The 27,078-nt window shown below is 43.2% G+C and overlaps 2 protein-coding genes across 2 annotated transcripts in view; one reads left to right on the top strand and one right to left on the bottom strand.

Annotated features, from left to right (window-relative positions):
• Positions 1-27,078, top strand: part of LOC112395160 (uncharacterized) — a 404,375-nt gene that overhangs the window by 185,265 nt on the left and 192,032 nt on the right. The gene's annotated exons all lie outside the window — the stretch shown is intronic.
• RGS1 (regulator of G protein signaling 1) lies at positions 22,573-26,830 on the bottom strand. Its single transcript, XM_024738218.1, has 5 exons — positions 26,618-26,830; positions 26,174-26,254; positions 25,699-25,760; positions 24,148-24,311; positions 22,573-23,388 (listed from the first exon to the last, which is right to left on the bottom strand). Exons 1-5 carry the CDS (start codon positions 26,713-26,715, stop codon positions 23,203-23,205), a joined length of 591 nt encoding a protein of 196 aa, XP_024593986.1. The 5' UTR covers positions 26,716-26,830; the 3' UTR covers positions 22,573-23,202.

Raw genomic sequence — 27,078 nt, forward strand, 5'->3', positions numbered from 1 at the left:
AGCAAAATTCTATGCATCCACCGATATATTTCTCTGAAACCGTTTCTTAATAATTTATTTCAGTTCACGTTAGAGTTCATTCTCAGAATCCACGAGCACATACACCTCTTTGGAGGCTTTCTTTTCCCCCTCTGAGTTCTTGGTAAAAACTGTCCCTGAAACTCAAATTTCAGGATTAACTCAAAAACCATACCACATTTTCTGGGACATCTGGGGACGAGGAAGAGTTGGAGAGCTGACTGTGCATGATTTCCACTGCTTCCTAAGTTTCTTTTGTCTGTTTCTTTGGAGGCTTTGCTTCTTCTTTAGCCCCTCAATGCCGACAAACTTAGACTCCTCACTTGATCAGCAGCAACGAGAAAATATTGTCTCCATCCACACAAAGCACTTATTAGGCGAGTAAGCAGACGTTACAATGGAGAAAATGTTTAAAAACAACAACTCTGTGTGTGTGTGTGTGTGTGTGTCTGGAAAACTGGATGGAATAAAGGGATGCACGTCATGACAAGTCAGACAGCCTCAGATGGAACAGCAGACAGCAGGCCTCACTGCCTCACCACCTTCTCCCTGCCCCGGGTGCTTTTCCAGCCCTTCTCTCCTTGCTCCTGTTTCTCTCTTCTGCATGTACAGCCATCACTTCCTTTGAAGAGCTGTTATAGTAACTTTCTCCCATTTCCTCTGTGGAACATTTTCTTTCCTCTCTCATATTCCTTCTTTTTATAAATTTTTTTGCATATTTTAGATTTAGTTTTTTATTGAGGTAACAGTATAACATCGTATGCATTTTATGTGGATAACATTATATTTCTGCTTCTGTATACCCTACAGCACGCTCCCCAATGAAACTTTAGTTTCTATCCCTCACCATACAGTCGATCCCATTTCACCCTCCTTCCCCCTCCCCTCTGGTAACTACTGCTTTGTCCTCTGTATCTATGTGTTTGTTTGGTTTGTTCATTTACCTTGTTTGTTTGTTTGTTTGTTTTTTATATTCCACAGATGAGTGAACTCATATGGTATTTGTCTTTCTCCTCTGACTTATTTCACTTAGCACAGTACCCTCAAGGGGTCCATCCATGTTGTCACAACTGGCAAGATTTCATCTTTTTAATGGCTGAGTAGTATTCCAGTGTTTGTATATGTGTGTGTGTGTGTGTGTGTGTATGCACACACACACACATATATATATCGTATCTTCTTTATCCAGTCATCCATTGAAGGGCATTTAGGTTTCAATATCTTGGCTATTGTAAATGGTGCTGCAATGAACATAGAGGTGTAGATATCTTTTCAAAATTATATTTTCATATTCTTTGGGTAAGCACCCAGATGTGAGATAGCTGGGTCATCCCACATTCCTTCTGACACCTATGTCCTTAGATTCTAATTTACCCTAAGGAAAATACTGACTTTTTATCAGATATTAAGCACAAAGGCTACCTAATGAAAAGGGTACATATGTGTTGCAAGGGATGAAAATAATGGAACCTAAAACAATACTTTCATCTAGAAAAACAGATAAAATCCAGGTAAAGAATGGATCATTTCCTGTTCTATGGAAAGCTGCTCCCAAACTGAAGTAGAAGCTCTTGCCCTTTCTCCACTCTTTCAGCCACCCAGAAGGAATGTTCAGTGTTTTCCTTCTGAACTCCTACATTCCCTACACAGAGTATAATACTGAATACTGTTGTTTGAGCTTATAGATAGATTGCTGTTTTCATTCATTCAGCAAACATGCATATAGTTATCAGGAGTAATAGGGAATGGAGATGCAAAAAATATTACATAGGTATCAATATTACAATCCAATGTTTAACATTTAAATAAAGCATACAAATACATGTTATCAATGCTATGATAAGCCTGTGTTTTGGGTAAATCAGGGCCACAAAAGAAGGTCTGGACAGTTTTTCACTGAAAGCGTTTGGGTGTGGGTGACACAAGTCATTTTGAAAAAGAGGTAACTATTAAATGCTCTGAAGGTAGACCGTTCAACGCTGGAGAAATGGAAAATGCTTTTCGAATGAATCGGGGTAGGTGTTCGTTAAGGGTAAGGGAAGGTGTAGAGAAAGGTGAGAGAGGGTAGAAAGGTGACGTGGAGATGAAGGGAAAGTGAAAGGCAAGAGAAATGGTTCTCAGCTTACTCAGTCTACTGCAGCACAGTGCAATGACTGGCAGCAATTTTCTGGAAGTATCTAGTGGAAGTTTGCTGTTTTCCAGCTTTGAGGAGAATAGCTCACCAAATTTTTACTAACAGAGCATGAGCTGCGGGGAGTATGTCAGTGGTGGATCAGCGGATTGGCTGTGATGGGGGTCAGGTTCGGGTAATTCACCTGGTGCTGGTGAGCGGAGGAGCCATTGGCTGGACACACACTAGAGGCTGCATAAGTTATAATTTAGCAAAATATTCATATACTGTTATTGGCACTTCCTGTTTCATCCTGAGAAGCTTTGTAAAGCGTAGAGTTGCTACAGATGTGTAATTGTGTGCATGGTACACTGCTGTTCTAATGCATCTAACGAAAACAGAGAACAGCCCGTAGCCCTGTATTGGGGCATTGCCTTACTGCAGTGTTACTGAAGTATTACCAAGTTACACTTGTACGCACCAGCTTTAGTTTATAGAACTCTCAGATCTGAGGCAGGCTCCAGTGCATAAACAAAGTTAAAAATCTTAAAAAATCCTAATCTTTTTGCACCAGGCCTTCACAATCTACAAGTGGGAAGAGGAAATCAGACAACACTACATCTGACGTTCTCTGAGTCCAGACAGTGGCGCAGTACTGTGGGATTCTGTTTCCCTCCCGTACAGCAGATGAGGGAGCATTTAGCTAGACAGAAAGCCCCCTCTCATTGCTTTCCCATCTCATGACTTCCTCCCAGACACTGTTGGAGCGAGACAGACATTTAAGGGTCCTTGTTTGACAGAGTAATGTTCTCTCAGGATGTTCAGGAGCCCTCGGAGATTTTTGCAAATCTTCTCCATATTTGGGATCCAGTGTATTGAAGGAAGATGCCCTATTTTGTCAATGACGTTCCTTTTAGAATACAAGTGAAAGCATGGATTTAGCTTTAGGGGCATGTTAAAGTTGTTTTAGTCAGGCATTTTTCTGGAATACATTTGAACTTCATTTATAATTGGAAATTTTTTCTCATAATTACGTTATAAAGGCTAAGACATGGGTTGATTATGATAAATGGAAAAGTAAAAGTAATCCAGGCCAAGGAGATTCATGTTTGAAAGAGAACCCAGTGGGAATACAGCACCATCCCACCTCAGAAACCTGATGAACAGACACCCAGGGAAACAGAAACCATAGGTGACAGGAAAAGCCTCTGCACCATGAGAAGCAGGAAGAACGTGAAAGGAAGGGCCTGAGTTCTGACCGCAGGAGGAGTCGCAGAACTCCCTCCGGGTCTCCAAGGAGCTTGTCTGAGTGGGAAACGAGTCTGGAGGGTCTTTCAGTTTCCAAGTTTAGTCAAAAGGAAAATCTGGGCTTCCCTGGTGGCACAGTGGTTAGGAATCTGCCTGCCAATGTAGGGGACATGGGTTCGAGCCCTGGTCCAGAAGATCCCACATGACGTGGAGAAACTAAGCCCGCATGCCACAACTGCTGAGCCCACGTGCCACAACTGCTGAGCCCATGTGCCACAACTACTGAACCTGTGCTCTGGAGCCTGCATGGCACAACTACTGAAGCCCACGCGCCTAGAGCCCATGCTCCGCAGCAAGAGAAGCCACTGCAATGAGAAGCCCACTCACCACAACAAAGAGTAGCCCCCGCTCACCACAACTAGAGAAAGCCCGCACACAGCAACAAAGACCCAACACAGCCAAAAAAAAGAAATAAATAAAAATAAATAAAAAAAAAAAAAAAAAAGGAAAATCTGTCCTGCTGCATCTGGCTCATGCAGAAAAGAGGGAAGATCCAAGAAAGGATGAGGAAGCCATTTAAAAGGGGGAAGTAGCTTTCACCTACTGTTTTGTCTGTTTTAACATCCAACATCTGATACGAGGCCATATGCGTGTTGCTGAGGATGGCGGCTGATGTAAGAATATGAAGTGTAAAAATGGAAATAGTCATTTTAAAGAAGAAGTTTAAGAACTGGGGGGACATGTTTAGAAAACTCTAATACCCTCCTAATCTTTTCACTTCATGGCTCACCGTTTAGAAAATGATAAAATGTGTCCCTGTCACTGTGATAAGTGCTTGAAGACATCCATTGTTGAGGGTGACAGGCCAGCTCTGGGACTTTGGCCACCCCAGGCCCAACCTGAGGACCAAGGAATTGAATATCCTTGTTCACCTGAAATTTAGGTACAATGATAATACACATATTGGTGTGTTAGCTAGGGTAACAGTCATAAACAGAGAGACTCCAAAGGCAATGGTGAAATGCCCCCTCAAGAATTAGGGCAGGTGGGCCTCCCCTACCCCTAGCGTCATCCAGGGACCCAGCTGGAGGGCACTCTGGGCTCTGCTGGGACACTGGAACCATCTGCAGACTGAAAGCTGGGTGCGGGCAGGTGCGGGTTCCAGCGGCAGGGAGCGGAATGAAGCGTGTGGGGAATGCGCACGACTGCCCTGTGGCCTGGGCATCAGTGGCTCATGTTCCACCCACTCCCACTCCCCGCTCCAGAGAACAGAGCTTGGCCGCACTGCCCGCACCGGAGGAGGAGAGAACAGATGGTTCTCCACCATGAGCATCATTTTATCCTGGCCTTAGGAAAAACACCTAGAGTTTGCAAAGCACTTTTATACATGTTTCCTTCTTTTTCCCCTGCAAGAGTGGGCATACCAATTAAACAACTAGAATTCCTCACAAAAATTTTCAAAGTAAAATATATTTATAAGCAGTTCGTAGTGAAAACTCTATGCTACATGCTTAAAAGATTAAAAAACATAATTTAACACATGGACCCTTCTTCCTGGGAACTTCCATAGGCGACAGAAGCTTAGAAAAAACACCAATTTAAGCTAACCATAGAAGTGACACTAAGTCCCTGTTGCCTAGGGAAGAATGGAGATAGAAAGTAGTACAGAAATTCAGAAGACGACACATTAGTGGCAATTTTGTTTGTTCCAAGAGGACTTGATGGAAAGAATGAAATGAGCTGGATTTTTAAGATATGGTGAGATTTGGATGGCAAAAAGAAGAGTGAAGTTATTCTATAAAAGGCAAAGGCTACCCCCAAGTCCCCCTACAATACATGGAATCTGACACATTAATAAGTTTTACTAAAGGAATAGAAGCACATGGGTAAGAAATTACTAGGTTTATCGTTGAGATATTTAGTTATCTTCTTGGACTGGACTGAAATGTTGAGGTACTTAGGTGACTAGCAGATGGGCCATTTGGGGTATGTTGCAAATACGAATGGCTTTTATAAGAAAAATATCGGGTAAACCGAGTCAGACAGTTGCTGTTGTTAGCAACAGTTATTGCAAATAGTGGCACTATTTGCCATAAATTAAGTACATTTTTTTTTCTTACACGGAAAGGTCTCTTGAAGACTTTGCCCATAGGAGGGATCCTATATTGAAATTATCTGTTTATGGGTCACTTGCCTCTCCATACTGTAAACATTTCGAGGCAGAAACAGCAGGCTGTCTGCTATATATTCATGTTTCACTTTTAATAGTATACATTTATTGCTAGGGAGTGGCTGTCCTACTAGGGACTGAATTTCCTAAACCCCCCTGAGGACGTTGGAGGTCATGTGATTAGCTGTGGTCAATAGAATCTGGACTAAAATTATCATTACTGCTTCTAGTCCCTGCCCTAAACAAACAAAAAATGGACTTTACGTGGTTGAGAAGTCAACTTCTATAATGTTAAAGCCCTGAGATTTTATCCTTTTCCTCTGTTAATGCGGGTAGAATTTACCTTAACTAAAGATACTTTCGATTCCAGAAACGTTTGTTCTATGATTTTCTTTTAATATGCTTAGTAAATTGCCCTGCTTATGATATGCATTTAATAAATTCTTGGGGAAAGACTGCATTAGGTCACTTTTAAAAGAAAATGTCAAGAATCCATTTTGAGGTTTTCTTATTATTTTAGCTAAAATAAGATTTTTTTTGTGATAAATACAAATATATTGAGTTAATTAATAAATGGAAATAACAAGAAAATCAAGTTATTTCAAACATACACCCACCTCAGAGTGGTTTATAAGTCTGGGGACCTAAGCACTCAGAGAAATAGAAGAAAGTAGAGAAAAAGGAAAATGATCGTCTGTACGTGCTGTTTGGTCCACCTTGGTCCATCTTTTGTCCATTCATGGTGCGGGGGAGGGGAGGGCAGGTTACTGGATTTTCCTCTTTTCTTCCGTTTTTGGTCTCCGTCTTCCTCCCTTCCTTGATTCCCTTGGTCAGTTCCTAACCTCTTCCCTGGCTGCTAGATAGTAACCAGAAGCTTCCCATCAGCTCTGAGATCAGGCACTTTTAGAATTCGACAGCTTCACCACAAAGCTTTGACCTGCAGGTTAAAATGATGCTCCAAGTGCTGTGTCTGCAGCTTTACATCTTAGGATGGCTCCTCCCTGGGAGAGTGCACTTCACTAAATTCATTGCATGTCCCCTCTCCAGTGTTTGTCACCATCCTGCCCAGTTCTCTGTCCTGTTCAGCAGTTGTTTCAACAGCCTCTATTTTTTGCCTCTTTGTACTGTCTCTCCCAGCCCTGATCCTTAGCCTGTTTTCCAGGCGAGTGCCGTCAGTTATTCAAGGGAAGGGGCGTCACCTCCCTGTCAACAGGGACCCTCTGGTCAGCTGCTGTCTGTCTGGCCTCTGTTATACTTCTCGGTGGCCCAGCTCCAGGGTAAGCAAGCCTCCTGCTGTTCCTTTTCTTCCCTTCTTTTTCTACTCTATTCCCTCCTCTTAGGGAGTCAAGTCAGCCTTTCCTATTTGATGATTCACCTGCCACCACAGGATCCTTAGAATCTAATCTTTTGAAAATAGAATTCTGCATTCTTTATTTTTACCATTTCTATTACTGTTAAGGAAACATCCTTCTGTGAAGTAGTGATTTCATAATAGTGGAAATACCTAGGGTGTGAGTCAGCAGATAGCCAAGTCGTCATTCTAATCTTATGAAGTTTGAGAGATTCACTTAGCAGATAGTATCCAGTGTCAACCAGAGCCATTGAGTTCATTTTTAAAATACTAAAAAAATAATGCAGGATATCAAGCAAGATGAAGCAAATTCTCAAAATGGTTAAATGATGTAAAGTGGATGTCTTTTTGAGGCTTTTTGATGACGACTGAGAAAACGTGTTATCTTTTTGGATAATGCCACCATCCACGTAAACATTTATCGTAACGTGGTGAAGGAACAATTGGATTCGGTCACTGCTTGGGGAAATTACTTTCCCTTGCTAACTTTTGGTTTACTATCTATAAAGTAGGAATAGTAACAACTCTATCTCATCGTGCTGTTCTAGAATCAAAGAAATGATGTATGTTAGAGCTGTGAATACCGAGAGGTTCCTATTTTCCTACCTGTACTTATTTATGCAAATGCCATCTCTAGATCAAACTGTAAACATACTGACGGCACAACAAGCACCTGGTTGGTCACAGCACCTACCCCAGTACCTTATTTGCAGAGTAGCCTTAATAAATATTTGTTGTAAACAATGAACAGATTTTCCCTTTGAATAGTTTTGACTTACTTCACTTTAATTTATTCTGTTACGTAACATGCTAATTTTATAACCTGATACAGTTCCTTTTTTGAAGGAGATAGATTATAAATGTTAAACAAATATATGATGTAGTGGTAACAGAGGACTCAGATGATCCTTGCAGGAGTTCCAGAGATGGCGTAGCCCTTCCTATGTGACCCAGTTGAAGCAAGGGGGGCAGGTATTTGGATCCTTCACTGACCCGTCACTGACCGCAGGCTGCTTCCAAAGAGGGGATGGGGACCTGGTGAGGCAGCTTCCGTAGGATGAGGGCAGTTCCTGGAGAGGAAGCGTCAGTGAGCGGTCAGCAGCCCAGACTCCCGGCTGCTGGGGGAGAGTGCCTTGGGTCTGAGGCGGACTGTGCTCCCACAGTATCCACTAACCATCCGCCCCTTGCACCACCTACATACAATTGCTTCACATAGTGTTCACTGGCATCCAGAAACAGCTGCTCCAGGTTCTGGAAGGACTTTTCCTGGGGAGAACTTATCAGAGGCAAAACAATGGGATGAAGTACTCCACCATGGCTACGTTTTGTCTAGAGACCACACTCGGTCCTTTCTCTTCTATTACCCCTTCTAGATTCCTCTCACCCCGGGTCAGCACTTCTGCTGGTGTTGGTGGCTTATGTGGTAAGGTGATCCAGACCCTTGTTGTCCAGGGGCCTGATTTCCACGGCACCATACCCCTCCCAGGTCTGACTGCTGCACTAATAGCAAATGTGGACACTCCTATTCTGACCCTTTGGTCCCCAGACCCATGTATTCCACATATTGGGGGAACAGAACCATGTCATGGTCACTGATTAAGGGTATATTCTTTATTCTAGGGGATGATGCACCTTCGTTGAAGGTTATCCTCTCGAGGTGGTGCCTCCACTGTGCCATCACAAGACCATTCCATTACTCCATCAGGCTGGCAGCATCTGTGTCTTACAGCATGTGATGTAACCCAAGGAACCCAGGGCCATGTGGCCACTACCTTTGCTGTGAAGTAGGCCCTTTTTGTCTGATGTGATATCACATGGGATCCCCTACTGGTGGCTCAAAAGCTGCAAGCCGTCTTACAGTGGAGCTGGCTAAGGCCCTTCTGGCAGGAAAGGCAAATCTATACCCCAGATATATGTTGATTCAAGTCAAGATGAGTCACTGCCTCTTTCAGGGTGGAAGGAGTCCAATTAGTCAGCTTGCCATGAAATGGTTGGTTGTTCTCTTTGGAATTTCATTTGTTCAGCATCGGTTTCTTTTTCTTGATGGTTGGACTTTGGCAAGGGCAGTAACTAGATCGGCTTTCATGGGTGGAAGTCCATTCTGTTGGGCCAGTGCATATCCATCTCTGCTACCATGGCTATTCTGTTCATGAACACTGATGGGCCGGCTGAGTGACAGGGGCTGGCTGAGGTCAACTGGCACAGTTGCTCTGTCTGCTTGGTTGTTCATGTCTTTTGTGTGGTGGATGATCTCTGTTGGATGTTGCCATGTGATACAGAGACCTTCATACTTTTGAATACTCTGATAGGTCCACCCACATGCATCTTCCTGAGACCTTCTTATTCCCAATTATCCGATCATTCTCCTTCCAGGCCCCAATTCACCAGCCACAGCATCCTCCACTGCCCATGAGTCGATATCTGTTCTAACCTCAGGTCACTTTCCTTTCATACGAGGTAGATGGGCAGGTGCATTGTCCCCAGTGCTGCGCACGGGGAGGGTTTCTGCTTGCTGCACTCTTTTAGGTCTGCCCCTTAGCAGAATCGGTCCATTTTCGGCTTGTGCCTGCAGACTATCCCAACACAGACAGTGATCTTCTTACTCCATCATTAGTCATGAGGGAGTCCTGAGCTCCCACAGGACACCGGTAAGCCCTGCTCATGTTCGATTCTGGCTTTACCATTTCCATCTCTCAGTGGGTTGCTGCTGGGCCCACCTGATCTTGTGGCCTGGTGGTCTGATAGAACCCAGCTCATCATGGAAAGACATTCCATCTCGATTAGGCCCCGTCGCCAGGAGCTCTGAGCTGGGCTGACTCTTCACATTTGTTCTAATTGAGACAAGACGCCTGGGCATTTGTCTCCCACATTGGCCGTCCATCGTGTAGAGATTGTGCCACCGTCCGACACTACCTGTAACGGGGAAGCAAGTTGGTTGAGTTCCGGGGTGAAGTTAGCAGGCCCATTTGACTTTCTCCCAGTGCTCTGTTCTCCGGCCTGACTGTATCACTAATACCTTCGCCTCCACCCTGCTCTTATTTTTCTATTTCTCAAATACCCAGAACCTGAGTGGGGAAGAAGGACGTTATTCCCCTTCAAGAGCGCCTTCAAGACCACCACATCCTAAGATATTAGGCTGCTGTAAATGTTTGCAGATAGGGTGGTGGCATCTGCTGAAGCACTGCCCCCTTTTCCAGTTCTTCTCCTTCCCAGGCGTTTGGGGTCCAGGGGCTGGTTTTCAGTCAGTGTGCTCTGTCCTGTCAGCGCTCTGCTCCTAACTCCAGTGAGGAGCGTGCTTTAGCATCCCTTGAGCAATCCCCTGTTCCCGTGTATGTTCTCAAAGGTTTCCAGGGCGTTTGCCCTTTTAGTGTCGTCACTCTTTTATGGCTCTCTCCTCTCCCTCGGATTTTGGACCCGCGACAAAGGGCAATCTGAGCGTCAGGCACCTGGTGTAGTTAAAGTACTCGTTTCCTCCAGCTCTGACCCACCGTTTTTAGGCCAGATTTGTGCATCCTGAAACTGTCTTCTTATAGGATGAATTGTTTCCTACGTGGTTCTTTGGTCTTTCAGGGAAATCGGCCCCGGTGAGTTCACCCCTCTAGTTTTCCCAGTATGCACTGAATTCACAACTTCCTGTCTGAATCCCAGCTTAACCACAGGTCTGCTTTCCAGAGCCGCATACAACATTTGTTTGGAATCCGGACTTTTACTTGGTGATTGGCCAGTTTAAACCTCAGAGGATTTATATCAATATCTGTCATACGTAGCCCTAAATGGAGTCAAAGCAAATGAGTTGAAAATACATGCAGCCTGGCCAACTCATTTTCACTTAATGTTTTTATCAGTTGCAAAATTTTCCATCACTTATTCTTTTCCTGCTTCTTAGTCCTCGCCTCCCTTTTTTGTGTTGTTTTTGGCATTTTCTATTCTCAGTTGCATCTGAAATAAGCTTTTCACATATTGTTCTCATCCATAGCTTACATCCTCTTTTCCAGGCAGCTCTATCTTGAAGAACATCACAAGGTCAGAGAGATAACCTTTGCCTCACATGGGAGCTGAATAACGCTGCACTCTGATGGAGATGTTGCCCTGGTTTTTCCAGGATGGCTCCATATAACTCTCTAAATGAAAAAGGAATTGTTTCTTTCTTTCTTTTTTTTCTTAATAAATTTATTTATTTATTTATTTATGTTTGGCTGTGTTGGGTCTTCGCTGCTGCGTGCGGGCTTTCTCTAGTTGCGGTGAGCGGGGTCTACTCTTCGTTCCGGTGCGCGGGCTTCTCATTGCGGTGGCTTCTCTTGTGGAGCACAGGCTCTAGGCGCGTGGGCTTCACTAGTTGTGGCATGTGAGCTCAGTAGTTGTGGCTCGCGGGCTCTAGAGCTCAGGCTCAGCAGCTGTGGTGCACGGGCTTAGCTGCTCCATGGCATGTGGGATCTTCCGGGACCAGGGCTCAAACCCGTGTCCCCTGTATTGGCAGGCGGATTCTTAACCACTGTGCTACCAGGGAAGCCCAGAATTGTTTATTTTTGAAGGAAACTTAAACATTTATCAGTGTCTTTGGATGTATCAGAATAAAACTCTCTAATCACTCTAACAGATCATTGCTAGACCTTCAGAGGCGTTTAGCTATCACTTACACGAGTGCCAGTGCGGGTTGCATGACTGTTTGGAGTTTGACAGTTCCTCCATGTGGCTTTGCAACCTCAGAGCCCTTTGCTTCTGGCAGTGCACGTGCGGAAGCGAGAGACAACCTGGGGGTCTTCTAGGCAGTCCTGGAACTGGTGCCCATCCCTTTGCTCTCCACACAGAGCTCAGTTTTGTGGCCCTAATAATTCAAGGGAAAATATCAAATTGCAATTCAAGAAAAAAGACCAAATCCAAGTAAAAGAGCTACTGAGTATATACCCAAATACTGACTATGTAGAAACGTTCACATTGGGTTGGCCAAAAAGTTTGGGATGTTTTGTTGGAAAAAGCAGCTTATGGAAAAACCCGAATGAACTTTTTGGCCAACCCAATAGGAGGTTCTATATTTGCCATTCACCTTAAGAGGGTCTGGGAAATATGGTTTGTCCAGGGAGGGCCTGAGATTGGTGAGCATCTAAAGTGACAGGGGCTGGCTGAGGTCAACTGGCACAGTTGCTCTGTCTGCTTGGTTGTTCATGTCTTTTGTGTGGTGGATGATCTCTGTTGGATGTTGCCATGTGATACAGAGACCTTCATACTTTTGAATACTCTGATAGGTCCACCCACATGCATCTTCCTGAGACCTTCTTATTCCCAATTATCCGATCATTCTCCTTCCAGGCCCCAATTCACCAGCCACAGCATCCTCCACTGCCCATGAGTCGATATCTGTTCTAACCTCAGGTCACTTTCCTTTCATACGAGGTAGATGGGCAGGTGCATTGTCCCCAGTGCTGCGCACGGGGAGGGTTTCTGCTTGCTGCACTCTTTTAGGTCTGCCCCTTAGCAGAATCGGTCCATTTTCGGCTTGTGCCTGCAGACTATCCCAACACAGACAGTGATCTTCTTACTCCATCATTAGTCATGAGGGAGTCCTGAGCTCCCACAGGACACCGGTAAGCCCTGCTCATGTTCGATTCTGGCTTTACCATTTCCATCTCTCAGTGGGTTGCTGCTGGGCCCACCTGATCTTGTGGCCTGGTGGTCTGATAGAACCCAGCTCATCATGGAAAGACATTCCATCTCGATTAGGCCCCGTCGCCAGGAGCTCTGAGCTGGGCTGACTCTTCACATTTGTTCTAATTGAGACAAGACGCCTGGGCATTTGTCTCCCACATTGGCCGTCCATCGTGTAGAGATTGTGCCACCGTCCGACACTACCTGTAACGGGGAAGCAAGTTGGTTGAGTTCCGGGGTGAAGTTAGCAGGCCCATTTGACTTTCTCCCAGTGCTCTGTTCTCCGGCCTGACTGTATCACTAATACCTTCGCCTCCACCCTGCTCTTATTTTTCTATTTCTCAAATACCCAGAACCTGAGTGGGGAAGAAGGACGTTATTCCCCTTCAAGAGCGCCTTCAAGACCACCACATCCTAAGATATTAGGCTGCTGTAAATGTTTGCAGATAGGGTGGTGGCATCTGCTGAAGCACTGCCCCCTTTTCCAGTTCTTCTCCTTCCCAGGCGTTTGGGGTCCAGGGGCTGGTTTTCAGTCAGTGTGCTCTGTCCTGTCAGCGCTCTGCTCCTAACTCCAGTGAGGAGCGTGCTTTAGCATCCCTTGAGCAATCCCCTGTTCCCGTGTATGTTCTCAAAGGTTTCCAGGGCGTTTGCCCTTTTAGTGTCGTCACTCTTTTATGGCTCTCTCCTCTCCCTCGGATTTTGGACCCGCGACAAAGGGCAATCTGAGCGTCAGGCACCTGGTGTAGTTAAAGTACTCGTTTCCTCCAGCTCTGACCCACCGTTTTTAGGCCAGATTTGTGCATCCTGAAACTGTCTTCTTATAGGATGAATTGTTTCCTACGTGGTTCTTTGGTCTTTCAGGGAAATCGGCCCCGGTGAGTTCACCCCTCTAGTTTTCCCAGTATGCACTGAATTCACAACTTCCTGTCTGAATCCCAGCTTAACCACAGGTCTGCTTTCCAGAGCCGCATACAACATTTGTTTGGAATCCGGACTTTTACTTGGTGATTGGCCAGTTTAAACCTCAGAGGATTTATATCAATATCTGTCATACGTAGCCCTAAATGGAGTCAAAGCAAATGAGTTGAAAATACATGCAGCCTGGCCAACTCATTTTCACTTAATGTTTTTATCAGTTGCAAAATTTTCCATCACTTATTCTTTTCCTGCTTCTTAGTCCTCGCCTCCCTTTTTTGTGTTGTTTTTGGCATTTTCTATTCTCAGTTGCATCTGAAATAAGCTTTTCACATATTGTTCTCATCCATAGCTTACATCCTCTTTTCCAGGCAGCTCTATCTTGAAGAACATCACAAGGTCAGAGAGATAACCTTTGCCTCACATGGGAGCTGAATAACGCTGCACTCTGATGGAGATGTTGCCCTGGTTTTTCCAGGATGGCTCCATATAACTCTCTAAATGAAAAAGGAATTGTTTCTTTCTTTCTTTTTTTTCTTAATAAATTTATTTATTTATTTATTTATGTTTGGCTGTGTTGGGTCTTCGCTGCTGCGTGCGGGCTTTCTCTAGTTGCGGTGAGCGGGGTCTACTCTTCGTTCCGGTGCGCGGGCTTCTCATTGCGGTGGCTTCTCTTGTGGAGCACAGGCTCTAGGCGCGTGGGCTTCACTAGTTGTGGCATGTGAGCTCAGTAGTTGTGGCTCGCGGGCTCTAGAGCTCAGGCTCAGCAGCTGTGGTGCACGGGCTTAGCTGCTCCATGGCATGTGGGATCTTCCGGGACCAGGGCTCAAACCCGTGTCCCCTGTATTGGCAGGCGGATTCTTAACCACTGTGCTACCAGGGAAGCCCAGAATTGTTTATTTTTGAAGGAAACTTAAACATTTATCAGTGTCTTTGGATGTATCAGAATAAAACTCTCTAATCACTCTAACAGATCATTGCTAGACCTTCAGAGGCGTTTAGCTATCACTTACACGAGTGCCAGTGCGGGTTGCATGACTGTTTGGAGTTTGACAGTTCCTCCATGTGGCTTTGCAACCTCAGAGCCCTTTGCTTCTGGCAGTGCACGTGCGGAAGCGAGAGACAACCTGGGGGTCTTCTAGGCAGTCCTGGAACTGGTGCCCATCCCTTTGCTCTCCACACAGAGCTCAGTTTTGTGGCCCTAATAATTCAAGGGAAAATATCAAATTGCAATTCAAGAAAAAAGACCAAATCCAAGTAAAAGAGCTACTGAGTATATACCCAAATACTGACTATGTAGAAACGTTCACATTGGGTTGGCCAAAAAGTTTGGGATGTTTTGTTGGAAAAAGCAGCTTATGGAAAAACCCGAATGAACTTTTTGGCCAACCCAATAGGAGGTTCTATATTTGCCATTCACCTTAAGAGGGTCTGGGAAATATGGTTTGTCCAGGGAGGGCCTGAGATTGGTGAGCATCTAAGCAGTCTCTATCACACCCTCCTATAGGGAAAGAGAAAATGAAATCATTATTTTGGGACAATAATAATGGCTAAAGCAAAAACATATCGATGTGAGCAAAATAATACTAGTGAGTAGAGGACAGACTTATTCCAGCCCCTTCGTAACCCAGTAGTGCCAGAATTTACATTTGTTTGTGAGTTTCAGAGGTTGCAATTAATCCAATAATAGTTCACCAAGTAACTTGGGTTACTTTGAGTGTGATCCACACTTTGTCGTGCATCTGTCCCTTCTCTGAAGCCATACCCTTCCTCCAGGACAGAATTACTAGTCCCTCCTTTGAGTTCACTTGGCACCTTTTCCTGTGTGCTGAGAGGAGGCTGGGACAGACCCCAAGAATTCCACAGGAGCAGAAGGGCAGGAGGTCCGTGGTTCCTTAGCCTCCCGGCATCCCGTGGAGAGAAGGTCTAGGCTGCTTTCACTGCTCGCTCTTTAATAGGCACTCTGGAAGGGAACACGTAGCATCCAACTGAGTTCATGACCATAGAAAGAGAGAACTTGCTAACGGAGACATACTTGATGTGAGTCGACGCCCATGGAAGCTGCCTACGGAGCTGGGGGCACTTGGAGACCTTCTGGCAAATTGGCACCGCACAGCCTTTCCCATTAGGGGAGGAGGGGGGCACCAATCCCATTTGGCGTTTCACCAGGGACCTGGAGAGAGCCACCGGGGAGGTCTTCTCTCAGACAGCCTTACTTGACTGTCTTCCTCACCTCTCTCCAAATGCTTGGTCTATTTGTCTACAGTTCTTTCCGTGCTTTGCTTCCCGAGAGCGCTGTGAGCCTCTCACTCGTCGGGGCTGTATCTTAGTCATCCCTGTTTCCCTGGCACCGCGCATGGCACCGCGCATAGCTTTCGGCACATAGCAGGTGTCACTAACTGGGGAGTCTATCAAGGAAGCAAGCGTCTAGACTCGATTCTAGAAGTGTAAAGTAGAGCCTAGCATTCTGAAGATGAATTAAGAAACCTCTGAACAAGGACTATTTTGTGCTTTCTTCCCCTCAACTTTGGCACTTCCTAATTACCCCCATAGATAGTGTGAATTATGATCATTCTAGTCAAAATCATGCCAAATAAACATTCTAGGAAGTATCTTATTCAGTTCTTCATATGGGAACATGTTCTACCCTTTACTTGTTCACAGTGGGTCATTTGTAAACCCTGAATTAACTGACAGATTTAAGGAAAAAAGCACAAGACTAGGGATACAATCTGTTTTTATAGCTAATTCAAGCTGAGGGTTTCAAGGCAGAGTATGAAAGCTAAGACCAGGGGTGAGCATGTCAGTTTTACTGATTTAAAACAAGCCCACTGAACTTTCACCTTCTAGGTTTGACTAGAATAGCAACAGACAGTTTGGGGGGCAAGGATAGGACAATACCTGAAACCCACTATATTCCTGCCTTTTTTTTTTTTTCTCTCTATCCAGAAATAAAGGGTAGACTCCTCACCTATTTTGAGGATTTAAGGTAAGAATGACTGAAGGAAAAAATGTGCCAAGAGAGTGGCTACCTTCGGGTTTCCCGTCCTCTGTCTTGTCTCTGTTAACAAGAAGTGAGCACTAGAACATTCCACCAGTCACATGACCCACTGTCAAGCTAAGGGCCAGGCCTGCCATCTAAGGACACAGGATTCCTCCCTGAGAGTCGCTGTCATCACACTCCTTCCCGCTGGGGTGCCGCTCATCCCCAGGGCAGTTTCTGTTTCTGTCTGACAGCTGCTTTGCCCCTCTCTTTCACCTGGATCCTACACGTCAGTTTTGTCTTCTGTCTTTAACAGGCGCTCTTAAACTTAGAGCAGTTTCTTCCTGCAAGTCTGTTGAGTGTCTTGGTCCTTGGTTTTGGTTCTCAGCCTGGATGAGAGCTTGCAAGCGTCTAGTTTTGTCCAAGAAGAAAGTGAGCTTTGAGGAAAAACATGTGGAATGCTTCATATGTAGGTTCATTGTGAATAAACTGTTAACGTGTTGAAAGCGCTGCATAATTTATTTTGCATGTGGAGCCTTTTAGAAGCATATGCCTTAATCTTCCTCCAGGGCTCTCCTCTTCTGTTTCCAAGTTGTTCAATGCACATTTGCAGCTGAAGGACCTCAAAGGTGATATGTTTAAAATTGAGCCGGAAAGGGCTTTGCTGTGATTTTGAGGCCCCAGGCTAGACACCCCGGAGGTATCCTGTGTTCCCCTCCCTCAATTACTCCTCACAGCAAATCGCTCACCAAGTATTATCTATTTGCCCTCTCTCTCCCATTGCCTTGATTTCTGCCCTGATTCTCTCCTGCTGGGCTACAGAACTGGTTTCATGTTTGGCTTTCCTTCCTCAGTTATGCCTTCCTTTGTAACTGTCTTCCACACAAAATCCAGAAGTAGCTTTCTACAACACAAAGTAATCCTGCCACTTTCAGGAAGAAGCATGAGATAATGCAGTCGTTGGAAACCTACATACCTGGTCTCAAACCCTGGGTCTGCTACTTCCTGGTTCTGTGTCCTTAGATAACTTTTTTCACCTTTTTGGTTGGACATTTGTTGATCAATAAAATGAGGTTAAGAATGCTTATCTCAGAGGGTCCTGGTGTAGACTCAACAAGTAACTTGTGTATCAGCACAAGCAGTTATGTCTTTTGCTCATTTGCTTGAAACTTCAGTGGTGACCTGTCATATAAAAGATGAAACTCACACTCTTTGGAATGGACTGTGTCTCTTCTCAGAACCTGCCCTAAACTACCTTTCGAGCTTTCCCTCCAGCCCTCTCGTTTCCGCCATGTGTTCCAGCCACACTAAATAAATCACCGTTGCTGAACACAGAGTATTTTTTTCCTGATTTCCTGACTTTTTCACAGACTGTTTCCTGAAATGTTCTCACCCTCTTTCTCCCCTGGTTGGGGTTTATTTATTCTTCAAGATCCACCCCAGTTATCCCTTTCCTGTGGAAAAGATGGAGAAATCAGCCAGCTAATATTATAGTAAGTAAAAATGCACATTAAATATAGAACAAAAGCAAATATTCTTCCTGGATGAACAAATCTACTGTCTATTATAATGTATTATTATTTAAGTAACTGTTTTTTTGGCTAAGAAAACTTGCAGTTAAAGAACTTTTTAGAAGGCTTGCATTTTTCACTTGAGAAGTGGGAAGTTGGTGTTTCTCTTGAGTGACATGAGAGCGTCTATTTGGAATGTCCCTAAACCCTTTGGAATTTTTGTACATACTCAGCCACACGGATCCTAGACCTCTGACTCTGCTTGGAGTTGGACAGGAGGGAGAGGAAGGACGATGAGAACGTTTAATTCTGAAGTGTGATTGGCATGGCCAGCGCAGTTTTCTAAATCGAAAACGTGCTTACAGTATACCGTTTCTTCTTACGTAAACCGATCAGCTCCCTAATCCCAGGAGCTTGACTTCTCTTTCAATCATCAAGCCTACTGCCACAGATCTTCCCCAAATGGTAACATTCCAAGTCGAGGCAAGGTCCCCACGGATTTAATAAATTTGGTTCTTTTGGGTTTGGATTCGAATTCCTAGCCTAATCTTCCATCAACTATGGGAGTTTCAAAGTAACGTAGACAATTCTAAACTATAGCACAATCCCTTTTGGCTTAAAATTTCAATTTGAGAAGATAAAATATAAGTGTGACATTTTGGGGCACTCAGGTTTTCAAATGAGACATAAGGTAATACAAACATTTAAGACACTCAGCCAGTTTGTTTCCCTTCTCTCTCTCTCTCTCTCTCTCTCTCTCTTTGCCTTCCTCCCTCCCTCCCTCCTTCCCTTTCATTTCCCTTTGGTCTGTTTACAAATTCAAGTGAAAGGAGCCACCAGGAGGTAAATACCCAGTCAAATATTTATATAGAAACATCCATAGAAGGTTCTATATTTTGCCATGGACTTACTTGTAGAAAAGTTTCATTTAGGTTAGGCACAGAGTAAGACACAAAATTTTGCCATTAGAATGATACATTTTTAGCTTTTCAAACTGAGCAGGACCTTGTAGGGCCTTCCCAAGGCAGACCCCTGCTTCTCCCTAATGTCTTCAGCTTCTTGTTTATAGAAAAGCTTTAGCCTCCTAGGCCTTCCCTTAGTTCCAAAGAGCAAATTTAATCAGAGAAGTGAGAAAATACAGAAACAAAGGAAAACAGTCAAACAAGATAAAATAATAGTAGTTTAGCTGTAAACTAAAGAGTCAAGGACCTTTAGTTCCTCCTCAAGGGCTATAGATAATACCCTGAGCCATATCCTTCAGTCGTTTTGCAGATACTGACACCCCCACCAGGTAGAAGAAGTTACGTGCCTGCTGACCACAAGCATGTAGACCCAAGACTGGCTGGAACCAGAAGGTTGATGATGTTAACTCCCAATTACCTCACCATCAGCCAATCAGAAGAACGTCCATGAGCGGATCAGACACCCTACAATCCTCACTCCTAACACTGACTTTAGAAACCCTTCCCTGAAAGCCACTGGGCAGTTCGGGTCTTTTGAGCCTCAGTTTCCTGTTCTCCTTGTTTGGCCCCATGTTGGGTGCCTTGCAGTAAATGCTGTACTTTCCTTCACCACAAGCTGGTGTCATTAGATTGGCTTTGTTGTGCATTGGGCGTGGTTCCAAGTTTGGTTCAGTAACACTTTTAAGATACTGGTCTCAACAAAACAGTTGGTGGTATTTCTGCAGTTGATGAGTATTTTTATGGTTCTATAGATAGGGTTTTATGTGGTCTTGAGGAAATTCTACAATTCTGTGTATAATAGCAATTATTTATATCTATGGTAGTTTAAATCACCATTTACTCTATTTTCCCTTTACATATTTCAGAATTTCTTTTCTCAGTAATAAATCATCAAAGATTCCTCCTAATATAATACAGACTGTGTTTGCACACAGAATGAAAGAAACTTGAAATTTAGTTTATCCCACATGAGCTAAATGTGTAAATATGTACTTTTTATTAGACATCAGGGGGTCTAATTTCTACCTTCACGGATTCCTACTTTTCTACAATATACATATCGTATTGGAAATAGTATAAAATACATCTGAGCAAAGTAAATTTATTTTTATTTTTTAAATTAATTAGTTTTAAATTATACATATTGTTGATTGCCGCTGCTTTAGTATCACAATAGAACATAGCATATGAGCTGAGAATCTTAGATGGAGCAGTTGGACCAGATTTCTCTAAACAGTAGAGCTAATCATATTTCTGTAAATGATCTAATAAAACATCCACACCATAGTAAACAATGCCAATGAAAAGAAATTTATCTTTTCAAGTTTTTTGCAATATCTTGAATCTATGCAGCCATGGTGACAATTTTTTTTTTCATTTTGAAAATGAAGAGATGTCTTAGATGTTTGTTTTGACCATCTGTCCAAAACTTGGATGCCTTTTTTTTTTTAATAGATTTTATTTATTTATTTATTTATTGGCTGTGTTGGGTCTTTGTTGCTGCGCGCAGGCTTTCTCTACTTGGGATGAGTGGGGGCTACTCTTCGTTGTGGTGCACGGGCTTCTCGTTATGGTGGCTTCTCTTGTTGAGGAGCACGGGCTCTAGGCACGTGGGCTTCAGTAGTTGTGGCACATGGGCTCAGTAGTTGTGGCTCACAGGCTCTAGAGCACGGGCTCAGTAGTTGTGGCACACGGGCTTAATTGCTCCCCGGCATGTGGGATCTTCCCGGATCAGGGCTTGAGCCTGTGTCCCCTGTGTCGGCAGGTGGGTTCTTAATCACTGCGCCACCAGGGAAGCCCCTGCTGGCATCTTATCAAGACAAAGACCAGAAGCATTCATTTTATGACCAGTATGTGTGTTGGACAGTTGCACTTCTACTGCCTCCGAGTTTGAAGGGCCTGGACTATTTAATGTGACAGTGGTGCTAGAAATAGGAGCAGAGTGTCTTGTGTTTATATGGACCTGGTTCCCCTCCGGTTTTTATTGAAAATAACCGCATAGCGGTGTAAGGTGTTAGAAAGCCTTTATAGAAGAGTAATTCTACCTGGGCCTTGAAGAATTGGTTGGACTTTGAAAACTGGAAGGAGGTAGGAAAAGGCATTTTACAGAGCTAGTAGATTAACCAAAGGGTAGTGAAGACCAGGACTCCTTCAAGAAAAGGCAGTTGATCCAGAGTGACGTCCAGGTAGGAAGGATGCCGAGAGCGGAGTAAGACGAATTATACCCTGAAGGTCTCACTGGGAGTGTTTTGCATTCCAGAAAGGAAATTTGAACTTTATGTTGTATGTCACGGGAAATGGCAGGGCCAAATCTGTGTCTCAGAAGGTGATGTTTGCGGCTATTTAGAGGATGGATTGAAGGTGGATTGAAGAGAAGAGGCTGGAGAGAAAGAAAACAAGTTGCATGAATGAGCAATCAATGAGAGACTGCGCTAGCGCAGGGGGGGCAGAAAAAGAGCAAGTGACGTACCAGCTGCACACATGAATTGTAGAAGGAGGACTGAGGGCATTTGGTGATGGCGTGAGTAAGGGAGGGCGTGATGATAACGATGATGGTGATTAAACTGCATTCCCTTCCTAAGCCTCTTACAGTATTTTGACCTGCCGAATCATAGAATTAAGCTTATGGCAGAGACAATTTGGACTTTGTCCCATGGCGATTCAAGAATCGTACTTTTTAAACCTCTCTACGTATTGCCCCATGTCATTGCTGTGTGCCTGATGATAGGCAAGCCTGTACTGAGAATATCCAGAGTATTACACTGTGGTGGCTGATTATTCAATTATAAATGGGACACGGGAGCATGGGAAGATACAGCTCTATAGGCTGTGCTGGAATGTGCATCATCCTGATTATCCTTTTGTAGACGATCCTCCAGAGCAGTCTTATGTTCCTGCTTAGGTAACGCCTAGGACTGCTGAAGGCTTGAGGATTTAGGAAATGTCTTCTGGTCACTGGGGGGCAGTGTTGCACAGTAGAGGGAACACAAGTTGTGTGGTGAGAAAATTTACGTGTAAATCCCTGGCAGTGGGACTGTCTCTTAACCCCAGGATTCCCAACCCTGCATAACCAGGGCATCTTCAGAATCGCCTGGAATTTACTCTTAAAATATAGATTCTCATACTCTATCCCTTGGGGATTCTGATTCAGTCAGTCTGGGATAGGGCCCCAAAATAGGTGTTTCGTTTTTTAACATTCTAGGTAGTTTTGATAGCTAAATTTGGGAAGTAGTGCTTTAACCTTACTAGTCTCAGCTTTCATAGGATCGCTATGAACATTAAATGAGAAAATACATCTGGCCTTTATAAACTTTAAATCACAATAAATTATTAGTTGTTAATTAGATGACTTCTTGAAATAAAATTTCTATCCCTCTTTAAAAGACTTCTTCAATTTCTCATCAGTTTGAAGCTTGACTATATGAGAGCATATTATATTTGTTTGATCTTTATACATTGTGACAGCGGAGAGAAAGCTAATGAATTCTGTCCAATACATACACGTAATACACAAAATGTAAGATTAACTGGATGATAGTTTTAGATGTTGAAGAGGTGATAGAAAGTAGAAGACCCTTGCTTAAATTTTTGTTAAATCTGAAAAATAAATGCCAGTTTTTAAATATGGCAAGGAAATGTAAGCAGAAATTGCTTCTATGTGTTTAAGACAAAACTCACATTTATTATTGACACTGTGATAATTTAATTTACAAATATATTCTGACGTCCCAACTTTAAGGCAATAGTTTAAGTTAAATACATTGTTCTCCTCTTCATCTCTTTCAATCCCAAAACACTCCAACAAACAAACCAACACTGAAAAACTTTGTGTCAATAACAGAAATGGTGATTTTGAAACACATACTTCTCAAATAGTCATCCAGGTAAAAGAGATTTCAGCAGCTCAATACAATCTCTGTATAACAATATGCAGCATAAATGTCAGTTGACCTTGAAGCTTATAGCATGTTTTCACCAGTTTCAAAACCCTTATGCTGCGTAGCAAGCATTACCCGGCCTTCTCAGTTCTGAGGGATGTTCTAATACATAGGTCCACTGTAGTTTATGACAGTACCACAGTATCTCCTTCCTTCTACCATCGCTAAATTTTCTTCTCACGCTTCTTCAGCCCTGAGCCTGGATAACTTCCATGTTAATCTGTCCTGAGTCATGGGTTCTTCCCCTGGATCTGTGAATCATCCAAAAAGGCCAAGGTGTTCCCCCAGGGAGCCATCCTGGTACATTCCTTCTGTACTTGATATCATCTTTAATTCCCTCCAGCCGGCACTAGTCACTTTAGACTATTAGCCTGAAGGTCATTCAGAAGATTTAAGTATATATTTGATTTGAGGAACCTGGGATAGGAGTCCTTTTCCATAAGAGTATATATGGTTCTCTGGGCTTCATCGAAACACGTGGGTGTTGGTGCTTTAATCTTCTTGGCTGTAGATTCTCGAGTGTGAAAGTCAATATTGATCTAAAAAGAAATCCTCATCAGTTCATGTGTACTTCCAATTTATTGCATTTTTTATGATGTCACTGTTGTTTTTGAAGCACCTCAAGACAGTGGCTTTGAAACCTCATTTAAATCAGCTCAAATATCTCTTGAATGCCTATTCTAAGCATACCTTAGCCTAGGTGTGGAAGAGTTAAAAAGAAGTAGCACAAAAAAGCAGAAATATCTTTGCTCCAAGTTAGCTCATAATATCTTTGGGAGGTGCAAAAGAGGCAGACATTATTTTTTAAATATCTGTATAAGGTGATACGTGCATCAAGAAAAGTGATGTGCACATTTAAGGTTTACAGGAGGAGAGGACACTTTGTGCAGATGTTTGCTGCTTGAACCAGGAATATTTAACTGGAAGTGGGCATTACTACTAACTGGAAATATTTCTGCTGCTGCAATCCATGTATTGCACTAATCTGTACTTTATCCTAATCCAAAACGAGCTAGCTCATTAAGGACCCCCTGACATGCAGTTCTGGTCGGTATCACCAGTACTCCTTACCCCACCCCATCACATTAGCTTGTTTTACAAAATCAATCTTTCATCCAATCTTTTCACAAGGGTAGAAAATTAGATTATCATTGCACTGAACTATATGAATACACTTAAATATATAGCAGTGAAAATCATAATACTCCGAAAGGATTTCATCTTGCTAGTATGTTGAATCTTATTCTATATCTAAGTTTCTTTACATACAAACCGATGGTAATGAACTAAATACTCACTTGTTTGGCGGCATCTGACTGCACAAATGCTTTATAGATTTTCTCCGCTTTGCAATGCAAAAGATCAGACTCTGTTTTTTTATAGTCTTCACAAGCCAGCCAGAATTCAATATTCTCCTCACTGAACTCAGACTTTAGGAAATTCCCAAAGACGTCTTGACCAGCTAAAAAGAAAGGGTGAGGGGTGAGATAAATTAATTTATCACAGCCAATAAATGAATAACTGGAAGAAATTTACAAGAAGAGTACTGTGGCACATTCTCTGTGTACAAAGGGAAGAGGTGGATGCTGCTGAAATGGCTGTGTCACCGTTTGTAGAGGTGGGAAGGCCTTAGGGACCCCTTCGTTTACAGTCTGTCTGGGGTCAGACACGCTTGTCACAGGTACACAGCTGCTTAGTGGTGGCTGAGAGACTGCTTCACTTCCATCTGCTGTTACATTACAGTTCTGCTCTGCAGGTTACAGACCAATCTCTTTTCTTACACTACCAGCTCAGCCAGAGTGCAGAGTGTTTTAGGGAATCAAATATTGACAGGAGGCATGAACATCATGTTAATCATTAGCAAATATAATTTCTCTGTCCAGCTCATACAAGTCAAAAGATGTGAGGCCTGTATATTACCTACGTGCGCTATACTGCTTGGATTTACTAGTGTTATTCGGGCTTTTCAGTGGGCCATTTTCTATAGCGTTGTTTGGCTGAATCATAACCTAAGTCAGATAACAAGCAGATGAACCAGGTTGAACTACTTGATCCCCACGTGAGGCTCTGTAGGGTGTTGCGGGGGAGGGAGAAGGGGATCGGCTCACCCCGGATAGGGATAAGCTGCCCATCTATGCCCCTGAGCGAGGTCCTAATCCCATCAGGATCCCAGTGCCCATGATGAGGGCTAAGACAAGCTGATCTCATTTCCCTTCTCTCATCAGAAACTCCCCGTGAGACTCTGTGTTTAAAAAGTCTTTTTATCATATCTGTGTTATAACGTGTCATGTTATATATAATGCAGTTTTATGCTGTGTGTCTCAACTGCCTTCAAGGCAGCAAGGCACTGTGTCTTTACTCTTGAGTCCTTGGTGCTTCTAAAATGCCTGCACATAAATGCCTGGGCTGAATGAGTGACAACGCATGTATGAATGGAAAAAGTTATTAATTGACTGAGTGAATCCTACCCCTTACATCCAGTGGTACAAAAATACATCTGTTAGGTAGCTTTCAGAATAGCAGTTCACATGTTGAGATGTTTGGTTTACTTTTTAAAACTCTAAACTTCAGAACCCCAGCATAATTTAAAATTTTGCTCCTATAATGATCCATGGAAACAGCTAGTTGCCTTGGCAAATTTTTCTAAAGGACAGTAGCAGAACTGAGTGCCGAGTCAACATTATGCCACGATGAGGCATAATACGCTGAAGCTATCAGTGCTACAGAACAGCTAGAGTACAACTTTTCCCACACCCTCCCATCCAGAACACTATATTTTAATGAAGCCATTCAATCTGTTAGCATACTGAGATAAACCCAGAAACATTCAATAGTTCATCTGTACTTACTCTGGTTGGCAAGAAGTTTTTCCAGAGATTCAGACCACTGCTTCACCTCATCAGCAGAGAGTCTACAGGGGACGACATTTACATAAATTAGTATTTTTGTGTGTGTAAGCGCAAATGAAATCAGAATGGCTGCTGCATTTTGATAACTTCACAAACTGAGACTCTACTTCTGATACATTTTATTAAAATTTATCTATAAGAAAACAAAAATTTGCTTAGAATTACTATCGTTATGAAAATATCTGCCAATAAAATGTGAAAAAATCCAAATGTACTCCAAACAGTATAATAAGTAGCAAATATATGCATGCACATTTGTATTTAAATTACATTGGTATTAATGCAGCTTATCTTATTAGTCTTGTTACTTAAAAGAAACGAAGTCCATTATGTGTAGCATTGCCGCCTTGCTAGAATACAGAGCTAATGCACAGGCCACTTATATAGTGATAGTTCCGTGTTTTAGTGTACATACAGGTCCTTGGACTTGGAAGGTTTCATTCCAGATTCCAGATGTGGGATCATAGATCTCAGGTATGCTTTCACGTCCATTCCGCTACAAAAGACACAAAAGTAAATATTCATATTTCTTCAGAAGAATACATTTTATTTGTAAAAAGAAAAGAGCATGAAGCAAACTTCTCCAAGGAATAAGGCCAGAATAAAAATAGCTGATACAACATATTGCTATATCAAGAGTGAGCCAATTTTTATGAGCCAAAATCTGGAAAAATTCCCACCTCATTTAATGCCCTGTCATGATTCATTTTTAAATACAACTGAATATACTTGTAACTCACAGCAGGTCATTGCCCTGATCTAGGTAAACTAAAGGCTCGTATTTTCTTCCATTCATTCATTTTCAGTTGTTCTGCCATTAAGGATCATCTAAGTCAAAATTTGCAGTTAATGAACTTACAAAGTCTTTGGCCTCCTTTTTTGCGTCTTGTCGTCTAGAAGCGAATGATCAGTTCCTTTCAGTTCCTTTGGATTAGCAGAGAGGAACACGCCTGGCATTTTGTCTGGCCTTGGCGTGGAGATGCCCGCTGCTCACATGGTCCTCAGCAGGCAAGTATCTGCTAATCCACGCCTCTGCTGCTTTATATAGTGACGGCTAACAGGCCCTTGCTGTTCAAACGAGTCTGTTTATCAAGTGATGTTACCACAGACACTGGAAGTTCCCCCTTTCTTGGTGTGTTGTGACGTGTATCTTGAAAAAAACAAAAAACACACAGTGATGTTTTGTGGTTGAAACTTAACCCAATGAGACTAGGTCACTTGATTATATAGAAAGAAAGAAAATTAGACCTACAGAGGTGCACGCACATGTACCACATGTCTAAAGCCTCAGCAGGATCAGTCTTTGGTTCTAGGGGGTGC

The sequence above is a fragment of the Neophocaena asiaeorientalis genome, unplaced genomic scaffold (assembly GCF_003031525.2).
Source record: "Neophocaena asiaeorientalis asiaeorientalis breed wild unplaced genomic scaffold, Neophocaena_asiaeorientalis_V1.1 scaffold25, whole genome shotgun sequence".
Taxonomy (NCBI): domain Eukaryota; kingdom Metazoa; phylum Chordata; class Mammalia; order Artiodactyla; family Phocoenidae; genus Neophocaena; species Neophocaena asiaeorientalis.

Bases quoted from the DNA above. Each gene is read 5' to 3' on its own strand.
- RGS1 (XM_024738218.1), bottom strand. From the start codon at position 26,715: ATGCCAGGCGTGTTCCTCTCTGCTAATCCAAAGGAACTGAAAGGAACT. The intron at 25,761-26,173 runs GTATGTACACTA...CGTCCCCTGTAG, and splicing joins CCTTCCAAGTCCAAGGACCT to ACTCTCTGCTGATGAGGTGA. The intron at 24,312-25,698 runs GTAAGTACAGAT...CTTTCTTTTTAG, and splicing joins AAAACTTCTTGCCAACCAGA to CTGGTCAAGACGTCTTTGGG.